Source organism: Bactrocera tryoni, chromosome 2 (assembly GCF_016617805.1).
Source record: "Bactrocera tryoni isolate S06 chromosome 2, CSIRO_BtryS06_freeze2, whole genome shotgun sequence".
NCBI classification, from domain to species: Eukaryota; Metazoa; Arthropoda; class Insecta; order Diptera; family Tephritidae; genus Bactrocera; species Bactrocera tryoni.
Genome location: NC_052500.1, coordinates 81,732,581 through 81,754,151, shown reverse-complemented (window position 1 = coordinate 81,754,151; position 21,571 = coordinate 81,732,581). Strand labels below are relative to the sequence as shown.

The following is a 21,571-nucleotide window of genomic DNA, read 5'->3' as shown; positions in this document are numbered from 1 at the left end:
ACTCCAGCGCGTTTGCTTATTCATGCGTTTCGTTTTCTTTTGCTTTTGTTGCGTTCTCGACGCGTTATTCCAGCTACAGCTTATTGCCAATCTCCAATTGCCACTGCCTTTGTATTTACATGTTGTCGCTGTTGTTGTTGACACTGTTGTTGTCATTATCGATTGGCTTCGCCGACTCCAACTACTCTTTTCTTCTCTTTGTCTGCGCTTCTCCCCCACCGCGCGCCACCTTTCTTTTTTCTGGGCATTTCTTTTTCTTCGCGCTTTGTATTTGCATGCGCACGGAAACCGGAGAACGCTTTTGTAGTTTTCTTTTTGGCGCTTGCACACCCAGCCGCGTTTTGTATAAATAGCCCGCGCCGCGTCCAGCTCAGAATCAGTTGGATTCTTACGCGCGCTTGCTCAGTTACGCTGCCCGTTGCTGTCCGTTGGCAACTGGAAACTTTTTTCATTTACAAAAATAAAAATTATTCTCTTTTTTCAACAATTTCTTAATTGGAAAGAGTTGTGCGCTTGAACTTCCCACCAACACCACAATACACTCACAGTGACGGCTCGTGTCGTTGCGCCGCCTAATTGCCGTGTGTCCAAGTGAATTTGCCGTGAATTTCAATTAATCAGTCGCGTTTGCGCGTCATTTGTTGCAACGCGCCGTTGGCAATACAAATTGCACGCTTCGCCCACTTCGCTATTTGCCAGCGCCTTGGCTGTGCAGCGGCGCGCCGCGTTTGAAAATGTGTCACTAGCGAATTGTGACCAATTGTAGGTGTCGGCCGTGGCCGCGTGAAATATATGCAATCGCTTAGAAATGTGAAAAGTGTGCCGAAACTTGTGAAAAACACAAACAAAACATAAACAAAGAAACGTTAGAAATTACCTGCACTGCCTGTGCGTGTTTGTTGTAAAAGAAATTATTTACTTTTAAATAGAATAATCTGTTTTTAAACGTTGCTTCGTTAATGCGCGTTACGTGTGCTGCATGCGGGAGCGTTAGCGGAGTATATTTCGAGGTGAGTGCGCACATAGAAATTTGATTCAATTCGAATTTCGCGAAAATAAATACAAATGCATGTTATTGAAAAATATTTATTAAACAAAAAAAAAGTTATTGAAAAAAAGTATAAAATACACACGTTTTTAAGTGAAAAATTTAGAAGTTTAATGGCTAAAAAAATGAAGATATTAATAAATAACTTTTTTTTGAGTATAAAATTAATTCCAATAACAAAAAAGTATTTTGGTTTTTGGAAAAGGCTAAAAAATGTAGAACTTTAAAACTGAAAAAAGGGGCATTAATAAATAAAAATTTAATTTTGAAAAAAAAAAATAATAATAATTTCAATGACAAAAAAAGTATTTCTTTGTTTGGAAAATATTTAAATTACTACGTTACTTATTACTTTTCTATATAACATTTTTTCCAGTTTTATTTACTTTTGAACTTTCAAAAACTTAGAAAAAGTAAGTTTTAATACTAGAAGTAAAGTAGTTAATTTCGTACAAAATTATGTGCTCTTCAATTTTAAATTAATTTTTTTCATTGAGTTTTAAAATTTATATGAAAAAAATCTCCATTAAAATAATCAAACTTCAACCGTTAATATCTTTTAAACGGTTAGTTTTATAAAAAAATCGTAAGATACTGTTGTTGGTAGCGAGATATGAATTTCTCTATCTGATAATAAGAAAACATTAGAAAACTGTAAGGTGGAGGACTTTTCCGTTACAAAGTAAAGCTTATAATTGGAGAGATTTTTGTATAGATGCCTAAGAACCTTTTTTTCAGATATCCAAGCGCAAAAAAAAAATTTTGACTCCTATGTTGCTAGAATATATGTATATATATTTAACAAAAAAAAATAAACTATTATTTTTCATATACTTAAACTTAAAAACAAAAATCCAAAATTAAAAAAAATAATTTTTGAAAAATTAAAATTTATTATTTTTCATATACTTAAACTTAAAAAACTTGAATATAATAAAAAAAATTGATGTACGATTAAAAAATTAAAAGTAAAAATGACTGGGAGTAAATGAGATTGCAAGTTATTGAAAAATTAAAATGTTAACTATTATTTTTTTTTAATTATATTTTTTCGAGTTTAATTTACATTTTATATTTCAAAAATATTAAGAAAAATTAAAATAAGACATTTTTTTTTATTTTATTTGTGTCATCGCCAAGAAATCCTCGGCCAATAGTTGCGATTATTTTCCCAAAAAATCTGTAATCTATTCTTCTTCTACCTCCTGACACCTTCTACATGGTGCGTTCCAAAGTAAACAGGACTTAAAAAAAAACAGAATAAGTGGTTTTTTCGCAAAATCAATTTATTTTATTCAAAATAGTCTCCTTCTGCTTTAATACAGCTTTTTGCACGGTCGCCAGTATGCTGGTACAAGCCTTTTGAATGACCTCTACGTCTGCATAACGCTTTCCTTTCATGGGCAAATGCATTTTTCCGAAAAGGAAAAAGTCGCACGGTGCCATATCAGGTGAATACGGGGAGTGGTTATTGCTTAAAATGTGATTTTTGGTCAAATAATCGTTCTTCGAATGTTGTATTCTGACAAATTTTGTGGTCGTCAGTCAATATGTGCAGAACAAACCGTGCACACACCTTTCGTAAGCCCAAATGTTCGGTAAAAATGCGATAAATCGATGTTTTAAAGATGTTCAATTCCATTTCCATGAATTTCAATGATATTTTCGGCTGATTTTAGATCGATGGACGATTCACGCACAGTTTCGATGGAATTTTCGGTGATCACGGATTTTGAGTGGCCCACATGTTGATCGTCATTTACAACATATGTATGACCTCATGACCAATTTCCAAATGTTGAAACCACTCGTGCACTCTGCTGCGGGTTAGGAAATCATCGTCATCAAAGTTTCACCAATTTTAAAACAAAATTTAATGTTGGCTATTCATTCGAAGCTCATTTTCGCACCGATAACACAAACATACTGACACTTAAAACGCAATAACTTTACTTCCAATCTATGAAATGTCATGAAATTCCCACTTGACAATCGATAAAGATAGCAGATTCTAACATATAGATGGCGCCACCAGGGGCGCTAGATTCAAAAAAATACTGTTTATTTTGGAACGCTGCTTGTACAGAAATAAGCTGTTCTTCAAATAATTAATCAAACTAACGTTTTCGGCTTCAAAAGTGCTGACATAAACCAAGCAAATAAGCTATGAGAGGTTCAAATTAAGCTTCAAAAGTAAACCAAAGCACTTGAGGTAGAAATGCCCTGCAGCACCAAATCGAAAAATAAGAACAGCAATCAAAACGGTGAAGCTTAGGGATTGTACCAAAAAAGGACAAAATTCCACTTGTGAATCCAAAGTGAAATGAAACGCGTTCAATAATAAGCACTCAAAGAAAAGAAAATAAATAAATAAAAAATTAAAATAAAATAGCAAAAGACTGCAGAGCATTCAATTAAATGCCAATAAATCCCATTAAATCGACTCAATGAAATTAACTTCTTCCGCATATAATGCGAGTGGTTCTTTTATGTGTCAATGCATATGTATTTGTGTGTGCTCATTTGGCCAATTATGCGATTGTCAAAAATTTCTACTTTCTATTTCGCAAGCTTATCCAAAGATTTATAAGCTGCGAGAGAGGTAGAACAAATTTTGCATAAACACCGGCTGGTGTGCGCCACTTTTTTGTTGTTTTTGAGGCTTATTTATATATATTTATTTTTTTTAGTTTTTCTGAAGTGACTTTTTGCAAATTAAATGAAATAAGCGGATTATTGGCAACAGATTTCAGAGATTAAAAAGAAAAGCAGTTGAAAGAAATTCTAAAAAATTTTGAAGAAATATTTGTGAGTTATACGAAGAAAGCATTTTATGAGGAGTATGTATATGCTTAATACCATGAGACATTTATATATTTGATCGATATCACAATTAAGGACTTCAGAAATCTTCACCTACTTAAATTTTTTGCACTTTATCTCAAACTATTTTTAACCTTCAGCTCACACGCATTTATATAGCACGCTCACATTATTAAGTAAAGCTCCATTTACTATTTTTTTCCATTTCTTCATTGTTTCTGACAAATTGGTCCACATTTGTGTTGACAGCTACTTAACATAAATGAAAGCGCTCCAATATGCTTAGCGTATTGCGGTCACCGAGCTGTCAAGTGGCTCATTTATCAGTGCAGATATAGATACATGTACACGCTTCCATTCATTTCAATTGCTTTGTAAATATTAGCACTGATGATTTAGCATAATTATGACAGGAAACTTGATCTCCAAACTTCGCTGCAATTTTATTTTATTTTTTTTTAATTTTTGTTTTGTTCTTTTTTGTGATGTTCTAACGCAAAAAACTGTTTATTCTTCCCAACTTTAAGTATATTTGCATAGAATTGTGCTTTCTTTCATATTTCTCATTGATAGATTTACGCTTTTAGACCTATAAAGATAAGCATTTGCTGACTTAAGTGAGCTTTAGGGTAGTGTGCTTGACTTTTTGGAGTTTCTGTGAGATAAATTTGCAAAATTGCATCAGAAAATAAATATATATTTTACACCATATGTTTATATAAAGGTTAACCATTACATGCATATCGAGTTCGTTGCTTAAATCTTTTGTTTTTTTTTTTATTAGCAGAGAGTAAGCACGTTAGAAAATTTTATATTGGTCCATAAATTTGTTATTTAGTCATAGATTTGGCTTTTCAAAAAACTTTGTGAGTATTTTTTGAAATTATGGGATTCAAGGTAATTGCTTGGAACCTACAGGACTATGTATAATCTTAAACTGAACTCTTAAGAAATTGTACATTGATTTTCAAATTTCCTAAAACTAAAAATCTGAAGTTATAAAAGAACAGTAGACATTTGTGTTTTTTCCATGTTAGTTTGGAAATACTGAAGAAAATTATATTAAAAAAAATACTAAAAAAAAATTTAAATATTAGAAAAAAACTGTATATTAAACAATTATTAAGAAAAATAATATTAAAACTAAATTTAAAACATATTAAAAAAATATTTCAAAAAAGGCATATTAAAAAAAAAAAAGTTTATTTTTTTAATAAACATATATATATTTTTTTATTTATTTAATATGTTTTAAATTTTACATTTAATTTAATATACATTTTTTTACACTTTTTTTAATATTGAAATTTTTATAATATAATAACATTAAATTTTTTTGCTTAAAAAGCGCTCCACACTCATCTGCATTTCTATGTAAGTTAAACAGTCTCATAAAAATTTATAAAAAAAAATATTTAAAACAAATTTTTGTTATTTATATTATTTAATGTTTTTTTAAATATTTTTTAAAGATTTGTTTGGTTATTTTTTTGATATATATATTTTTATATATTTTTATTTTTTTTCATATTTTTTCTTTGATATTAAATTTTTTTATATTAATATTAATTTTGTTTTGTTTAGGCGCCCCAATCTTGTATACATATAAATTAAACTTTTTCATAAATTATTTCGCGCCTCAAATATTTTTCACACATACATAACTATGTACATACATATGTATATGTATTGTGCTTATGCTCGGTCAATTGGCCACTAATGAGCCCTGCCCACTTGAATGCCGAGTTTCCACTTGAACGCTCGAATGCTGTGCGAACACCGTTATACGGTTATTGATGTTTGTTTACATTAGCAACTTCGCGGTTGGCGGAACTTTTCGCTTACACCTTTTCCTCTTCTCTTTGTATAACATCCTTAATGCTTCGTTGAAAAGGTAAGAAGAAAGAAAACAACAAACAAACATGCAAAAATGTCAACAACAACAAACATCAGGCAGACTCTTGATTAATCTGCAAAACGCCCGCTAAAGCAGCCTGCTAAAAATTAGGTTAAGAAACGTGGCAAGCAAGCAGAGCAAATATTTACAGCAGCTTGTAATGCCGCTCACTTTTCTCCGCTCGATTTTGTTTTGTTTTTTTTTTTTGTTCCGATTTGAATGCAAATCAGTGCTTTATTGTCACTTAATTGGCATGCTGCGCAGCTTTTGTTATTTTGATCACATTTAAATTGATTTTTGAACAGCCAAACTCAAAATGAAATACTTCAAAAGCGCTGCGCAGAGATAACGAAAATACGCAGCATCCCTGGCAGCGGCGGAATGTGCCACGCAATTTTTTGTTTATACTCTTTTATTTATTAAGTTTCTTGAGAGCATTGGCTGGTGGTGGATTGAACTTTCGCAGCAGAAATTTGCATTCAAGTTGTCATTCTTGGCTTTGGTTCTTGCTGGCTGCACCACAAGCGGGCATTGAACTCGCTTGTTATTGTTTTGATAGTTGTTATTGGTGTGTTATGCCAATGTGCCATGGCTTAATCTAATTAAGGCATAAAAATATATATTTTTTCTCTGAATACTAATTTAATTAAGCTTTTGAAGTTTTTGTGAATTCTGAGTTGTTGTTGAGGGCAATTAAGTGGCTTGTAAATTTAAGAAATGTGCGTAATTTCGAACTGTGACGTCGGCAGTTAAAATTTATTATCCTTGAACATACCGAAAATATTTTTTATTACCTTTTTGAAATTGTTTTTTTTTTTTAACTCTAAAAAAATTACAAAATTTTATTTCGCGCTGTTTAGGCCTTTCAAACGAAAACACATAATTTATATTTCTTTTGCATATATTATTTTTGATATTCGCCTATAAATTCTTTTGACAAGTGCTTTACGTGCGTTTATGCTTCTTTCTCTCATTTACATTTTTGTGATTTTATCGCTTTAACCCACTTAGTTAGTAAATATGTTGACCAATTCATAAATTAATTAATTTTGTTACAACTTGATTTATGCCAGACTTTTACTTTAGTGCCATAAATTTAAAAAAAAACACTTAGCTTATAAATTGAGGTGAAATTGCCTTAGTTTAACGGTACTTAATTATCAAAAAAATATTTTTTTGTTTGGAATTTTAATAAAAAAATATTTTTTTTAAATAATTTTTTTTAAATCTTCCCTTTAAAGGCATAGAATGTGTGTCATAAATGAAGAAGAACACAAAATACAATTTAATACTTTAATGAAGTAATTATTTTTAAATATACAAATTAGCGGTAAAGTAATTAAAAATATTTTCTGGGCTAAGTTTTTGGTCCATTAAACGCTGCAAAAACAAATTTCTTTTTCATAATAAGCAATAATGATTCAAAACAAAAGACTTAAGCAACGAACTCGAATTGCCCATAGCGTCACCTAAAATGCTAAATAATATAACATCACTTTTCATAAGCTTAGAGGCGAAGAAAAAACGATGTAATAGAAACCACTCATATTGAAATAAAATTTGAGTTTTGGTTATAAAATGGATATATATTGGTTATATTTTGGTTACATTTTGGTTATATATTGATTATATGTTGGTTATATATTGGTTATATCTGATAGCTGAAGCTGAAAATTTTATGTTACCTATATGTAATAGCGTTCGATGATTTAACTTTTCAAAAACAAAATCGCGTAAAATTGTCCAATAATTACTTACTCAACTCAAAATATGAAAATATGCTCTCTGAAGCTTCGGCGAGAACCGCACACATACATAATTTATACACACAGAACTTATTTAAACTAAAAAAAAGCAACCAGCCATGCAAATGCGCCCTCACTTAGGCCGCCAGCCGTCAACAAACCACACACTATCCGTCATCGCACACCGCCAACAGACTTTTAAGCAAAATAGGCGCATCGCCTTGCATACCAATCGCCTTTTGGTCAGCAGTCCAACGGCATACAATCACTTCCAGTCAGAATTCCGTGCGAGTCAGCCGTCAGTTGCGTTTCTGATAGCTGCGGTCGCACGCGTGTGCTGTGGTTAATACGTCGCGTTTTTTCTACTTTTTTTCTTTTAAGTACCCGTTAGTACTCAGCAGTCACCGATAAACACCCTCACTGGACCTTAGAATTTCGTCGCAAGACGCGCGTGGTTTAATTGGAGCGTTACATTTATTTATGCTTTGCGGAAATCGCGCACGTTTACATTTCGGCATTTCGAGGAGTTTGGCATTTAGTATTTCCATTATTCATTTGTTACACTTTAATTGCAATGCTGTGTGGCCAATCCGGAAGGCGTTTAAATGGTAAATGTTTTCAGAGCACGTACGCACTCGTGGGTGTAATGATCGGGATACAATGCGAAATTGCGTGAATATGCAATGAATTAAGTGGAAGTGGACATATCACATATCGTTAAATGTTCAGTGTGTTTTGTTGGTGTTTTATTAGGAAAAATATATATTTAGAGACTCTGCCTGCGAATATTGTTAAAGATTTGAAGTCATACTTGCTAAATTAAATCAATTTTATGATAGTTATAAAACGTCAATAAGAATAACATGAAGTTTATAAAGTAAAAATATCAAATAACCTATATTTAGGTTATCTTTTAGGTTACCTATCCATGAGCAAAAAATATATGGGGTCATTCGCTAAGTAATTTCGTTTGATGACAAGAGCTGATCTTTTTGAATGTTTTCGTTGCCAACTTCACCCTTAACCACGTTAAGGTTATATACTTGAATAGCTGATATAGTAATGTTTATTTGTAAAAAAAAATCTTTAAATTATTTGAAATGTTTAGTAAAGCAAATAGAAGGAAGTCAAAATTAAATTTTTGACAAAAAGATTCTCATTAATTCGATGTTCGACCAAAATTTCAAATTTGTTTATGAAAAATATTTTGAGTGAGAAAAATCCGACCAATCGTTTATTTCAGCTTATGTCCGAAAAATACCACGAATAATTGAAGTGTATTCTGATCAGCTGTCCAAATTGAGTGATGCACTCAAACAAAATATTTCACAATTGATAAATAGAAAAGGTGTAGTGTTCCACCAGGCAATTGCCAGACCTCATATAAGTTTACTGACTCGTGAAAAGCTTTTGCAGCTTTAATAGGATAGGTGTCACATCTACCATATTTTCCAGACGTGACACCTTCGGACTATTACTTGTTTTGGTCTTTGTCTCCTTTTTGAATAGGAGAACCTTTTGATGGTTTGATGTGAGAACCTTCACCTTAAATCAAGGAGCAAGCATCAGTAATCTCTTGAACTAGAGAGACATGCCTGCAAGGCAAATCTCTTATGAAAATGGAATCAATCTCTTGCTGGAAAGAAGATTAAAATAATGGATACAAAATTTTACAAAAGTTTTTTACAGACATTGAAAGAATTGTCGAAGCCAATTGCACTAAAAAAGGATTGGATAATTTGTTTACTGCTACTAAACCCTAACCTCAAATGTACTATACATCTACTTGCATCGCTTGATATTGTTCGGAAAGCACTGATAATTCTTAGTGCCAACAGCCTGTACACAACCGATCTTGTTACCTTTCCGAGTAAAAATCGCCGACTGGATCGCACGCAGCCTTTATTTGCCATCATTCTTGATAAGGCGTTTAGGAGTTTATTCGCTTTACCTGCAGTGTATTCTAGGTGATCTTTACATTTGAGCCTTGCGTCTATTATTGCTCCCAAATAATTTAGATGTGAATGAATCTTACTCTCCTCTATGGTAAGAGATATACTTCTCTCTATATTCTAGTATTTATGTCTTTTGCTCAACCAGTTTTAAGGTCATTGATGGGAATCATTGGTGCAGACTGTTGATGCACTCATTGTTTTATTCCGGAGGCCATGTTTAGCCACTTCTATCACTAAGAAACCGGTAGGGACCCGGAATCGACTCTTTTGACTCTCGTTTAGACCTATAAATTTATTTACTATGGGAAACCTTTTTTTGATTGAAATCTTTGTTACTCTATTGGATCAATTAAAACACTTTATTACCCTTTTTTATTTAGGAGTAAGGGATTCACATTCAGAATTTATCAACGATTATTTTAGCATCTAGCGCTAGTATAACGCCAAATCACAATATAATACTATTTATCCTCTAAAATTCCAGGGTGTTGGAAGAAATGAGTTCTCATAATTGGGATTGTCCATAGAGGAGTAGAGTCTCTACTTATTTGTGGTACAATTCCGAGCGAGAGCCAGCGCGTGGAAAGCTTTTTTTTCAATTTTCATAGAATTTTTTACATTTTCAGGGGCATTTCTTACCCTTCTTTTCATTTCACTATAAGTTTCAATAAATTTGCTGGTCCCACTTGATGACATTTGTAAACATCACTGTCTGTTATCGGCACTCGCCCGCAGGTTGAGGCTGATACATCGAGAAGACTGCAGAACATGTCTAGGGTAAGGCACCAAGAAAACGATTGAGCATCTCTTGTGAACTTGTTCCGCATTGCCATGACTATGCTGTAAGCATCTGGGGTCCCCACGGTATGATAATGAGGCCTGTCTGTTAAAACTCGCGCAGGCATCCTAAAGGATGACTACTTCTCTTGGACCTAGGAATTGAACTCAATCTGGTATCGCAAAGGACCAAAATTGGTCTAGGTGTGGCTTATTAGCCTATCATTTTAACCTAACCTACATACATATGTACATACATATATCCGCAAGCCATAATGTATTATTTTTAGAAAAATAAACCACGATTGCTGATTGGTTTTGTAAATAAATGACGTATTCACAAACTTCAAATCTGATTTAAATATTCTCGCAAGCAAAAAGAATTAATACGGAAGGATTTATCTAAGAATCTGCGTTCCTGACAACAAGCATACACACACATACCAACAACTCAGCTTTGCATAATATTGTAACGGTAAAATGAGTGTGGGCATAGTAAAGCACGTACAAAAAAGACAGAGATAACAGATATAACAGTAATAAAGCGAATTCGCATGTGTAAATGTAAACAGATTTGCTTTGTGATGATCAATCAATGCTCGGCAGGAGCAGCTCGTGTGCAGCAATCAATCATACTATGTTACTCATATGCAAATTTGTAGCAAAAACAACGTACACATACATACATACGCATACGCGCACTTCACAATGACCTTAATAACCACGCACAAGTATTTGTTTTTATTGTTGTGGGCACTTGAAAATTCGTATGGAGTGTGACTAAAATTGATTTTACAACGAAATTCACTTCCCGATTTGTCAGCGCCTGGCAGCGAGAGCAATTTTTATTATTCATACAAACGCATATTCATAATTTATGCTTTGTTTGCTTACATACATGCACTTGTACATAGATGTGTGGGTGTATGTGTGTGTGGTGCTTTGCATGCAGGACACGCACAATGGCGGCTTCCCTTATACAGATGTGCGTCAGGGGATCACATTGTGTTTTGACGGCCTTTTTGTTTTTGTTATTATTATTTTGTTTTCTTGGCTTATAACACATTTCAAGCTTTTAATACTAATCATAATCGATTTTGTTGTTGTTATTAATTGTATTTATTCATTGAAATGAAAATATTTTACAAGCCTTCGAGTTAGGTTGAATTTTTTTACAACTTTCATTTGTTTATCGGCGATCAAACACGCAACTTCGACGCCTTTCGCATGCGTCGACAGTGAGAGTGGCTTCTGAAGAAACGAAATTGCTCACAAAGTCGCTGGATATTTATTATAGCACATATACATATGTAATTATATATATGGCCATTCAATAAAAATATCAAGAAGAAGCAGCAGCTTAAGCAGAGAAGTGTACGTGTTGTGACTGTGACAAACGACTCGTCTTCACCAATGGCATTGTGCAGACTTGACAGACAAATTACTAACATTTGTGTGTGATTCTTAATAACAATTCTTTATGTGCATCTTCTTACATATCTTTGCAGACAGTATAGCGCGGAATTAATTACTCATACAAACGGTAGCCATTTGTAAACAAAAACAAGAGCGACAAGTCAAAAAACACAGGCGAGTAACAGCAACCAAGAAAAGCATATAACAAAAGTCCATCGAGGACGGCGGCACAGATCCCCGCGTCGAACACAAGTGATAAAAGAAAGCTGCTGCTACAAAGCACACCAAAATGGGCGTTGTGAGCCGTGGTGCAGCGGCTTGCCTGCTGGTAAGTTCCAATGATTAATAGTGTGATCGAAATTTAACTTTGTTTTCGCTGAGAATCAGTCAGTTGGTGTTTGTTGTGCCATCATTTGTAAAGATTTTCAATCGCAATTTGAGAGCATGAGCAGAAAAAATTGCAGATAAAGAAGAACAATAAAATTTATGCAGAAGAATGTTAAGCTACAGATTTAGTCGGAGGTTCCACTTATTTGAGGTTACTGTAGGCTTAGACTTCAACTAAGTTTTAAAATATGTACCATGCAATTCCAAATTTATAAAAGGATAATTTCATGAGGATATTCATCAGTTCCACACACCGGTGATCCCACCACAACAAAACTTAGAGGGAGACTTCACTATTTTCCATGAGGTGCTAAGCAGCCATTGAAATGCTTAGTCACTGTAGACTGGATTAGCTTTACTGAGGGCAAAAAGATCACTAGATCTCCTGTGATGAATCCAAAGGCTTTTGCGAGAGCGCAAGTACCGATGGTGGCGAAACCCATCTATCAAGTAGTAGAAGACAAGAGGATACGGAAGCACTGACCCGCTCTCATTTTACCGATATCGGTTCGTGGGTGCCTTTTCTTGCTAGCTCAGCAGCTTTGCAATTTTCTGCGATTCCGCTATGGTCCGGCACATATACTAGTCTTATCTCAAAGATACTCGATGCTATTGATAGAGAGTTTGGCCAACCCTGAACGCAATGTAAATGAGTTCAAGGCTAGTATCGCCGATCTGTCATCTGAGTGAATGCTCATCTCTCTGAAATAGACTACACTCCGGAGCAGCTCATCTACTACTACTTTAATGAATGCAACCTCGGTTTGGAAGACACTGCAATAGTCAGGGGTCTAAAGCTGGAGTTGATAGAGAGCTCCTGGCAGTAAAACCCTCCACCAACCTTCGCCCAAAGCTGTGACCCATCCGTAAAGAAGCTCACTGCCCCTCGCCTTCTTAACACCCTCCGCTCCCTTGTCAGTATATGGGCAAAGAAGGAGCCGCCAGAGTTCGGTTTGGCGACTCAATAATCTAAGTGATCCGCTATGAAGTCAAAGTGTGTGAGGATATCCGAGCATTCACTGTAGACTACTTTTACTCTGGCATACATTAACCCACCAGATCTATTAAGATAATTGCACTGCTTTCAGCAATTAAGTCTGCATTTTCTAAATTAACATACTTTTCTACTTTTTACTTTAATCTCCACAGTTACTCTGCTATCTGAGTAGTCAAACATTGGCGCATATACGCATCGAGGCACCAGAAGTGCATGCCATCGAACCCGCGTCGCACTCCACAGGTAGTTTTGTACGCTCGGCCGTGGAGAGCGTACCGATCGAGGATCAGGCTATACAGGCGCTTAGCAGATTCAGCATGCGTCCTTCTTTTGGCGATGTCTTCTTGCCGCTGCGCAGCGCTGTAGAAAGCGTGCCATCGGTAAATTTGCGTAAACTTAGCGAATTAAGCGATTCCTTCGGCGTGCGTTCATTTATACGTGACTCCGTCGAGTCGCTACCAATAGATGAGGAAGAAGATGAAAATGAGGATTCAGAGCTGGTTTCGAATGCCGATTTGGTACGCAGCACCACTGTCACAGAGACTGAGTCGCAGAAATTGCAGGACACAATCTTTGTGGATGTGAATGGCAATACAGAAGTCTTTGACGCGCCCGATCCCTGGATGGTTTCGGACAAATATGCTGCCTTTGTAGCGCCCGCACTGGATGACAAGTATTTGCCACAACCATATCGTGCAGGTTCACCCTATCAACAGCTGTTAAAAGGCGTTGAGGTGGAACACTTTGATCAACAAGACGACGTGGAGCTGCTACGCGAGCAATTCGGCTATGGTGCGCTGACACATAGTCAAAATGGCGACATTGGTGAATATTATGGTGCGCCGACGCATCTTAAATCTGCACCACCAGCACGTAAAAATTACAACAGTTCTCCGAAGGTGTTATGTCACATAACGAATTGGGCTTTCTACCGTAAAGCAGATGGCAAATTTGTCCCGGAAAATCTCGACAGCAGCTTGTGTACGGCCATTATTTATTCTTTTGCCGCTCTGGATCCAGATCATCTGACAATAAAAGAGTTCGATCCATGGGTGGATGTAGAGAATCAATATTACAATCGTGCAGTGCAATCGGGTGTACCCGTTCTGATCGCTTTGGGTGGTTGGACTGACTCTGCCGGAGATAAATATTCCCGACTTGCGGGCGATGAGATAAAACGTAAAGTTTTTGCCTCCAATTTAGTTGGTTTTCTAAAACGCAATGGTTTCGCCGGTCTGCATTTGGATTGGAATTATCCGAAATGTTGGCAAAGCGATTGTTCGAAAGGTCCGGCAAGCGATAAACCCAATTTGACCAAATTAATACGTGAAATACGTAATGAATTCGACCGTGTTGACAAGAAGCTACAACTCGGCGTTGCTCTATCTGGTTACAAGGAAATCATCACTGAAGCCTACGAACTAGCCGAACTATCGAAGCTGGTTGATTTTATGACCGTAATGACTTATGACTATCATGGCGCTTGGGAAGGACGCACGGGTCATGTTAGTCCGCTCTATGGACGCCAAGGCGATCGTTATCCGCAATACAACACTGATTACGCCATGCAACTGTTGATTAAATCTGGCGCCAAACGAGAAAAGCTTATTATGGGCATTCCATTTTATGGACAATCATTTACGCTTGATCGCGCGAGCAGCACTTTAGTAGGCGAAGGTGTAGCCTCTTCGGCACCAGGTGAACCTGGTGAATTCACCAAACAGCCAGGTATGCTGGCCTACTACGAGATCTGTCATCGCATACGCAAAGACAAATGGCTGGAGGGACGTGATGGCGAGCGCAAATCGGGTCCCTTCGCAATGTTGCGAAACCAATGGGTCGGCTATGAAGATCCTGCTTCTGTGGAGGCAAAAGCACGTTATGCGGCAAATAATGACTTTGGTGGCGTTGCTGCGTGGACTGTCGATTTGGATGATTTCCAAAATCGTTGCTGCAGTGAAGCCTTCCCATTACTCAAAGCAATTAATCGCGCCTTAGGATTGCTCAACACCGAGCCACCACATCGTGGAAATTGTGACCGACCAGTAGCGCCAGTTACACCTATACCGCCTGTAATGACGACTGTGAGTAGTGATGGCTCGGTAAGTAGCACGACTTCTCAGCAACATGACCACACATCACCGACTGCACCGACAACGTGGTGGCCAACAAGCAGTTCCACTTCGACCACACCTTGGTGGACGCCAACAACTACGTCCACCACACCTAGACCGACCACGACCAGAAGATCCACTACAACTACCACAACAACAACCACCCGACGTCCAACAACCACGCGTCGTCCTAATCGCCCTGAACATACGACAATTCCTTCTCCAGCCGTTGTGCGTCCAGTTGTGCAAGCATCGAACTGTCAGCCTGGAAAATTCTATGCAGATCGCTCTAACTGTAATGCCTACTATCAGTGCATCGCTGTTGGTGAACTCCATCAACAATTCTGCCCTGGTGGCTTGCATTGGAATGATCAGAGCAAAAATTGTGACTGGCCTGAGGCTGCGCAGTGTTCTGTGAAAAACAAACCCGTTGCAACTTCTAACTCAGTTACCACACGTCCCACAAAATCGCCGGGCACAACTAATCGCCCACCCACACGTCGTACTACCATCAAACCTGCCTCCACGAGTGTTAGCAAGAAAACGACACGTCATCCCACTACTATTTCCCCAACTACAGATGCACCCGCAACTTCAAGCAAACCATCCAAGAAACCAACTGCAAAACCATCCCGTAAACCATCACGTAAACCAACTCGTAAGCCTCAACGACCTGCTAAACCACAACGTCCAAGCGCCAAGTGCAATGAGGGAGAGTACTACACCCATAAAAAATGCGATCAGTACTATATTTGTGTGAATGGTGCTTTGGTGCCGAACTCTTGCGGTGGTGACCTGCACTGGGATGGTATAAAACAGATTTGCGATTGGCCCGAAAATGTACAGTGCGTTACTACCAGACAGTACTTACGTCGTGTGAAGTCACAAGCGCTACGTTCCGGCAATCTACTTGCACTGCGAAACTCTAACCCCAACGATCCTTGTGACGGTGAAGAACGTGTAGCCTACCCGGGCGACTGCTCCAAATTCCTCTTCTGTTTGTGGAATCGCTTGCAAGGTGGTGATTGTGGACCAGGTCTTCACTTCAATGAGGCATTAAGCACCTGCGATTGGCCTTTATCAGCTAAGTGTACCCAAGACGAGAGTGGTTACGGTGTAAGCGAAGTTGGGAGCTCCGAACATGGCGAAAATGAAATTGCGCAAGGAAGCCCGGCAGTGGTGAAACCAAAACCTACAAAGCGCCCCGCACCAACCACAACAACAACAACAACGCGTGCACCACGTCCCACATACCCAACTGATAAGCCAGAACTGGCACCCCTAGATGGTTACTATAAGGTGGTCTGCTACTTCACTAATTGGGCTTGGTACCGCAAGGGTGCGGGACGTTATACCCCAGATGACATCAATACAGACTTGTGTACGCACATTGTTTATGGCTTTGCTGTGCTGGATTATTCCAACCTAGTGCTGCGTACACACGATTCCTGGGCAGATATCGATAACAACTTCTATACACGCGTCAGTGGTTTGCGCAGCAAGGGTGTGAAGGTGAGTCTCGCCTTGGGTGGTTGGAATGATTCACAAGGTGACAAATACAGTAGACTCGTTCGTAACCCCGCTGCTAGGGCGCGTTTCGTCAAGCATGCCGTTGAGTTCCTGGAAAAGTATGGTTTTGAAGGTCTCGATCTGGATTGGGAATACCCTGTGTGCTGGCAGACGGATTGCAGCAAGGGTGTGCCAGATGAAAAGGAAGCATTTACTGCTTTGGTGCGCGAGCTCTCGGAGGAGTTCAAGCCACGTGGCTTATTGCTCTCAACCGCGGTTTCGCCCAGCAAGAAGATTATAGATGCAGGTTACGATGTACCGCAGTTATCTACTTACTTTGATTGGATTGCTGTAATGACCTATGACTTCCATGGTCAATGGGATAAAAAGACTGGACATGTTGCGCCACTGTTCTACCATCCCGAAGATGATATCGACTATTTCAACGCCGTAAGTGATTCATATATATTTTGACATTTTTATAAACTCCAGCTAATCTTCGCTATTGTTTTCTTCCCCAGAATTTCTCTCTGAATTATTGGATTGAAAAGGGCGCTCCGTCACGCAAAATTGTTATGGGCATGCCGCTATACGGTCAATCTTTCACGCTGGAGAATGCAAACTTCAATGGTCTCAATGCCAAAGCACCTGGTCCTGGCAAGGCAGGCGAGTTTACACGTGCGGCAGGTTTCTTGGCCTACTATGAGGTATGAAATCGTTAAACTAAATGATCGGAGATATATAAGTAATAAACGTTCTCTTTATAAGATTTGCGATCGCATTAAGAATGATGGCTGGGAAGTAATACAGGATGAACAAGGACGTATGGGACCTTATGCACGTAAAGGCACACAGTGGGTGTCATTCGACGACCCCGCCATGATTCGCAAAAAGTCTCAACTGGTACGAGCTTTGGATTTGGGAGGTGGTATGGTATGGGCCTTGGACTTGGACGATTTCCGCAATCGTTGTGGAGATGGTGTACATCCACTGCTCACACAAATACACGATGTGTTAAAAGATCCACCAAAGGATTATGAAGAATTGCGTGAGTATGCATTAAGCTGAATTCAAAGGGAGTACATGACTGATACACAAATTTATTTTTAGCTGGCCTTAGTGCAAATGAACCAATTACACCCACTGTGGAAGCGGAGTCGGGTGAGGATGTAAATAGCATTGAAAGTTCCATCATACCAGAAGATATAGAGACCGGCTTAGCCGTAGAAAATGTCATTGATCCCAATGGTGATGTGGAAGAAGTGGAGTCTATCGAAGAAACGGGCACTGGCATAGCTACAGAAACGGGTGAGGGCACGATCACCGGCACAGGCATCGAAAATGAAGCTTCGCCTTCCGAATTCAAAGTTGTCTGCTACTTCACGAATTGGGCCTGGTATCGTCAGAATGGTGGCAAATTTTTGCCCGAAGACATTGACCCCGATCTTTGTACACACATTGTCTACGGATTCGCGGTGCTCAATCGCGAAACGCTTACCATACAGCCACATGACTCATGGGCCGATTTGGACAATAAGTTCTATGAACGAGTTGTGGCCTTCCGTAAAAAGGGTGTAAAAGTGACTGTTGCCATTGGTGGCTGGAATGACTCAGCCGGTGATAAGTACGCACGTTTGGTACGCAATGCCGCGGCAAGAGCACGTTTCATAAATCATGTTGTGGAATTCATACAGAAGTATAACTTCGATGGCCTTGATCTGGATTGGGAATACCCAGTATGCTGGCAAGTGGACTGCAAGAAGGGTACACCCGATGAAAAGGATGCATTCACTGCATTGGTTCGTGAGCTATCGCAAGCCTTCAAGCCAAAGGGACTACTGTTATCATCCGCTGTCTCGCCGAATAAGAAAGTAATTGATGCTGGTTATGATGTGGCAACACTCTCACATTACTTTGACTGGATCGCCGTTATGACATATGACTTCCACGGTCAATGGGACAAGAAGACTGGACATGTAGCACCCATGTATGACCATCCAGCCGGCACAGAAACCTTTAATGCCAATTTCTCCATAAATTATTGGCTGCAAAACGGCGCTGACCGACAGAAGATCATAATGGGTATGCCAATGTATGGCCAATCGTTCTCATTGGCACAAGCCGCCGACCATGATTTGAATGCACCAACTTATGGCGGTGGGGAAGCGGGTGAAGCGACACGTGCACGTGGTTTCCTTGCCTACTATGAGATCTGCTCGTATGTACGTCAACGTGGTTGGAATGTAGTCCGTGATCCACGTGGACGCATGGGACCGTATGCGTTCCAACGCGATCAGTGGGTCTCTTTCGACGACATTTCAATGATCAGACATAAAAGTGAATATGTTCGTGCGATGGGCTTAGGTGGCGCTATGATTTGGGCTCTCGACTTGGATGACTTCAAAAATGTGTGCGATTGTGAATCGTATCCACTGCTTAAAACTATTAACCGCGTATTGCGAAATTATCCGGGTGTGGCACCAAAGTGTGTACTAGAACAGAAGCAGCACGCCATGAGTAAGTAATTGCTGAATTTTTCTAATAGTTTTAGGGTTGTTTCGTAGAATTTACCTAAACACTTTTTCTATCTTGCAGTTGCTTCTGATAGCGGTCCGTCGCAAGCGTATACCGCCAGGCCAAAACCGGGTGCCCAAAAACCACATCCCACATACACCAGTGAATACTTCGACTCATCTCCACAAATACAAAACTCTCCGTTAGAAGACTTCGGAACAGAGGTGGAGAAGCCCTGTAATGGTCGCAGCTTCGTGGCTCACGAAAACGACTGCAACAAGTACTACATTTGTCAATTTGATAAATTGATTGTACAAAGGTAATAAACCACACTTCAAAATTTATACCATTTTATTATTTTACCCTTATCCGCTTAGTTGTCCGGCCGGTCTTTATTGGAATCAATTTTACTGCGATTGGCCACAAAATACCAAATGTTCTATGCGACAAGAGGCAACCACAAAGCGGCCAGTACCACAGCGCCCTAAACCCACAAGCATTACAACAACGCGCCCACAGCCCTCGAAGGCAACAAGTCGTCCCAAACCAACGACAGCACCAACATCCCCACGTCCTACGAAACCGACCAAAAAGCCCTCACAGACACCCAGCAAAAAACCCACATCACGTCCAAAACCGCCCACTTTGCCACCAATAACTGGTTCCGGCGATTATAAGGTCGTCTGCTACTTTACCAACTGGGCTTGGTACCGGCCGGGTGAGGGCAAATATGTGCCCGAAGATATTGATGAAAACCTCTGCACTCACATAGTTTACGGTTTCGCTGTATTAGACAGTAACTCGCTGACCATACGCACGCACGACTCGTGGGCCGACATCGATAATCATTTTTATGAACGCGTAGTTGCCTACAAGAAGAAGGGTATACGGGTGACAATTGCCATTGGCGGTTGGAATGATTCATTGGGCAGCAAATATGCACGTTTAGTATTGGATCCAGAGGCACGTGCACGTTTTATTCAGAGCGTACTTGCTTTCGTCGACAAATATGGTTTTGAGGGTCTCGATTTGGACTGGGAGTACCCAGTATGCTGGCAAGTTGATTGCAAAAAGGGTTCAGCAGCCGAGAAAGAAGGATTTGTTGCACTGGTGCGTGAACTATCCGAGGCTTTCAAACCACGTGGTCTTCTGTTATCTGCTGCCGTTTCGCCCAGTAAAGTGGTTATCGATGCTGGCTATGATGTGCCACAGTTGGCGCGATACTTCGACTGGATTGCTGTCATGACATATGACTTCCATGGAAACTGGGATAAGCAAACGGGTCATGTAGCACCGCTTTACTACCTCGAGGGCGATACGAATGAATATTTTAATGGCAACTTCAGTATTCACTATTGGTTGCAAAATGGCACACCACGTGAGAAACTTGTTATGGGCATGCCATTATATGGTCAATCGTTTACACTGACGGAGGTCAGGCAACATGGCCTCAATGCTAAATCCACAGGTCCTGGACAAGCGGGCGCATTTACACGCTCTGCTGGTTTCTTAGCCTATTATGAGATATGCGAGAAGGTCAATGCTGGTGGTTGGTCAGTGGAGCATGATGCTCAAGGACGTATCGGTCCATATGCTTACAATGGCAATCAGTGGGTTTCTTATGACGATGTGTCGGAGATACGTCGTAAAGCGCAATTTGTCAAAAGTTTGGGTCTGGGCGGTGGCATGGTTTGGGCTTTGGATTTGGATGATTTCGGTGGTCGCTGCGGTTGTGGTAAATATCCGCTGTTGCGCACGCTCACGCAAGAGTTGCGTGGCATACCGGGACAAAGAGCGCAAGATTGCACGTAGTGGTTAAGGGAGAGAGACCGCGTCTACAGTTTTAGAAATATACAATATACTCATACTCTCGTGCCAATATTTGATATTTAAAGCAATATTAATGTAATATCGGTTTATTAGAATTCTGTTTTCAAGATCTCTAAAGTTAAATCGAATATGCTTACAGCGATATAATTTCTAACATAGCAATAAAATAGTTTTAATTTTTATACTTATAGACTTAGATACGATTTTGGAGAAAACGAAAACTTTTATATTAAAATACTTATATAAGATACTCAACAAATTCATTAATAAAAATAAAATGATTTAATCTGAAGAAATTTTTTGATATTCTTATTAATTTCGTCTCGATTTTGAGCGCTGGAGAACAAGATCGATAAGTGTCCTAAGTATCATTGGTTGAGGTGACTTTTTAGTCCAGTAATTTCGACTGCCAGAAGCTATAATATCCTCAGATACTTGAGTTTGATAGACCATTTTGCATGACCGCTATATCCTAAAGTGGTCCAATATCAAAGTTCCGACGTCTAAGCAGCTTCTTGAAGAGATACATATGTACATGTACAAAATTTCAGATCGATAT

General features: G+C 38.7%; 1 protein-coding gene across 1 annotated transcript; it reads left to right on the top strand.

Moving 5' to 3' along the window:
- The first annotated feature begins 935 nt into the window (after positions 1-935).
- On the top strand, positions 936-21,214 carry LOC120768498 (probable chitinase 10). Its single transcript, XM_040095220.1, has 8 exons — positions 936-1,010; positions 11,754-11,989; positions 13,198-17,118; positions 17,190-17,375; positions 17,437-17,716; positions 17,779-19,185; positions 19,264-19,501; positions 19,560-21,214. The coding sequence occupies exons 2-8, from the start codon at positions 11,951-11,953 to the stop codon at positions 20,992-20,994; spliced, it is 7,506 nt and encodes a 2,501-aa protein (XP_039951154.1). The 5' UTR covers positions 936-1,010; positions 11,754-11,950; the 3' UTR covers positions 20,995-21,214.
- Positions 21,215-21,571: the final 357 nt, after the last annotated feature.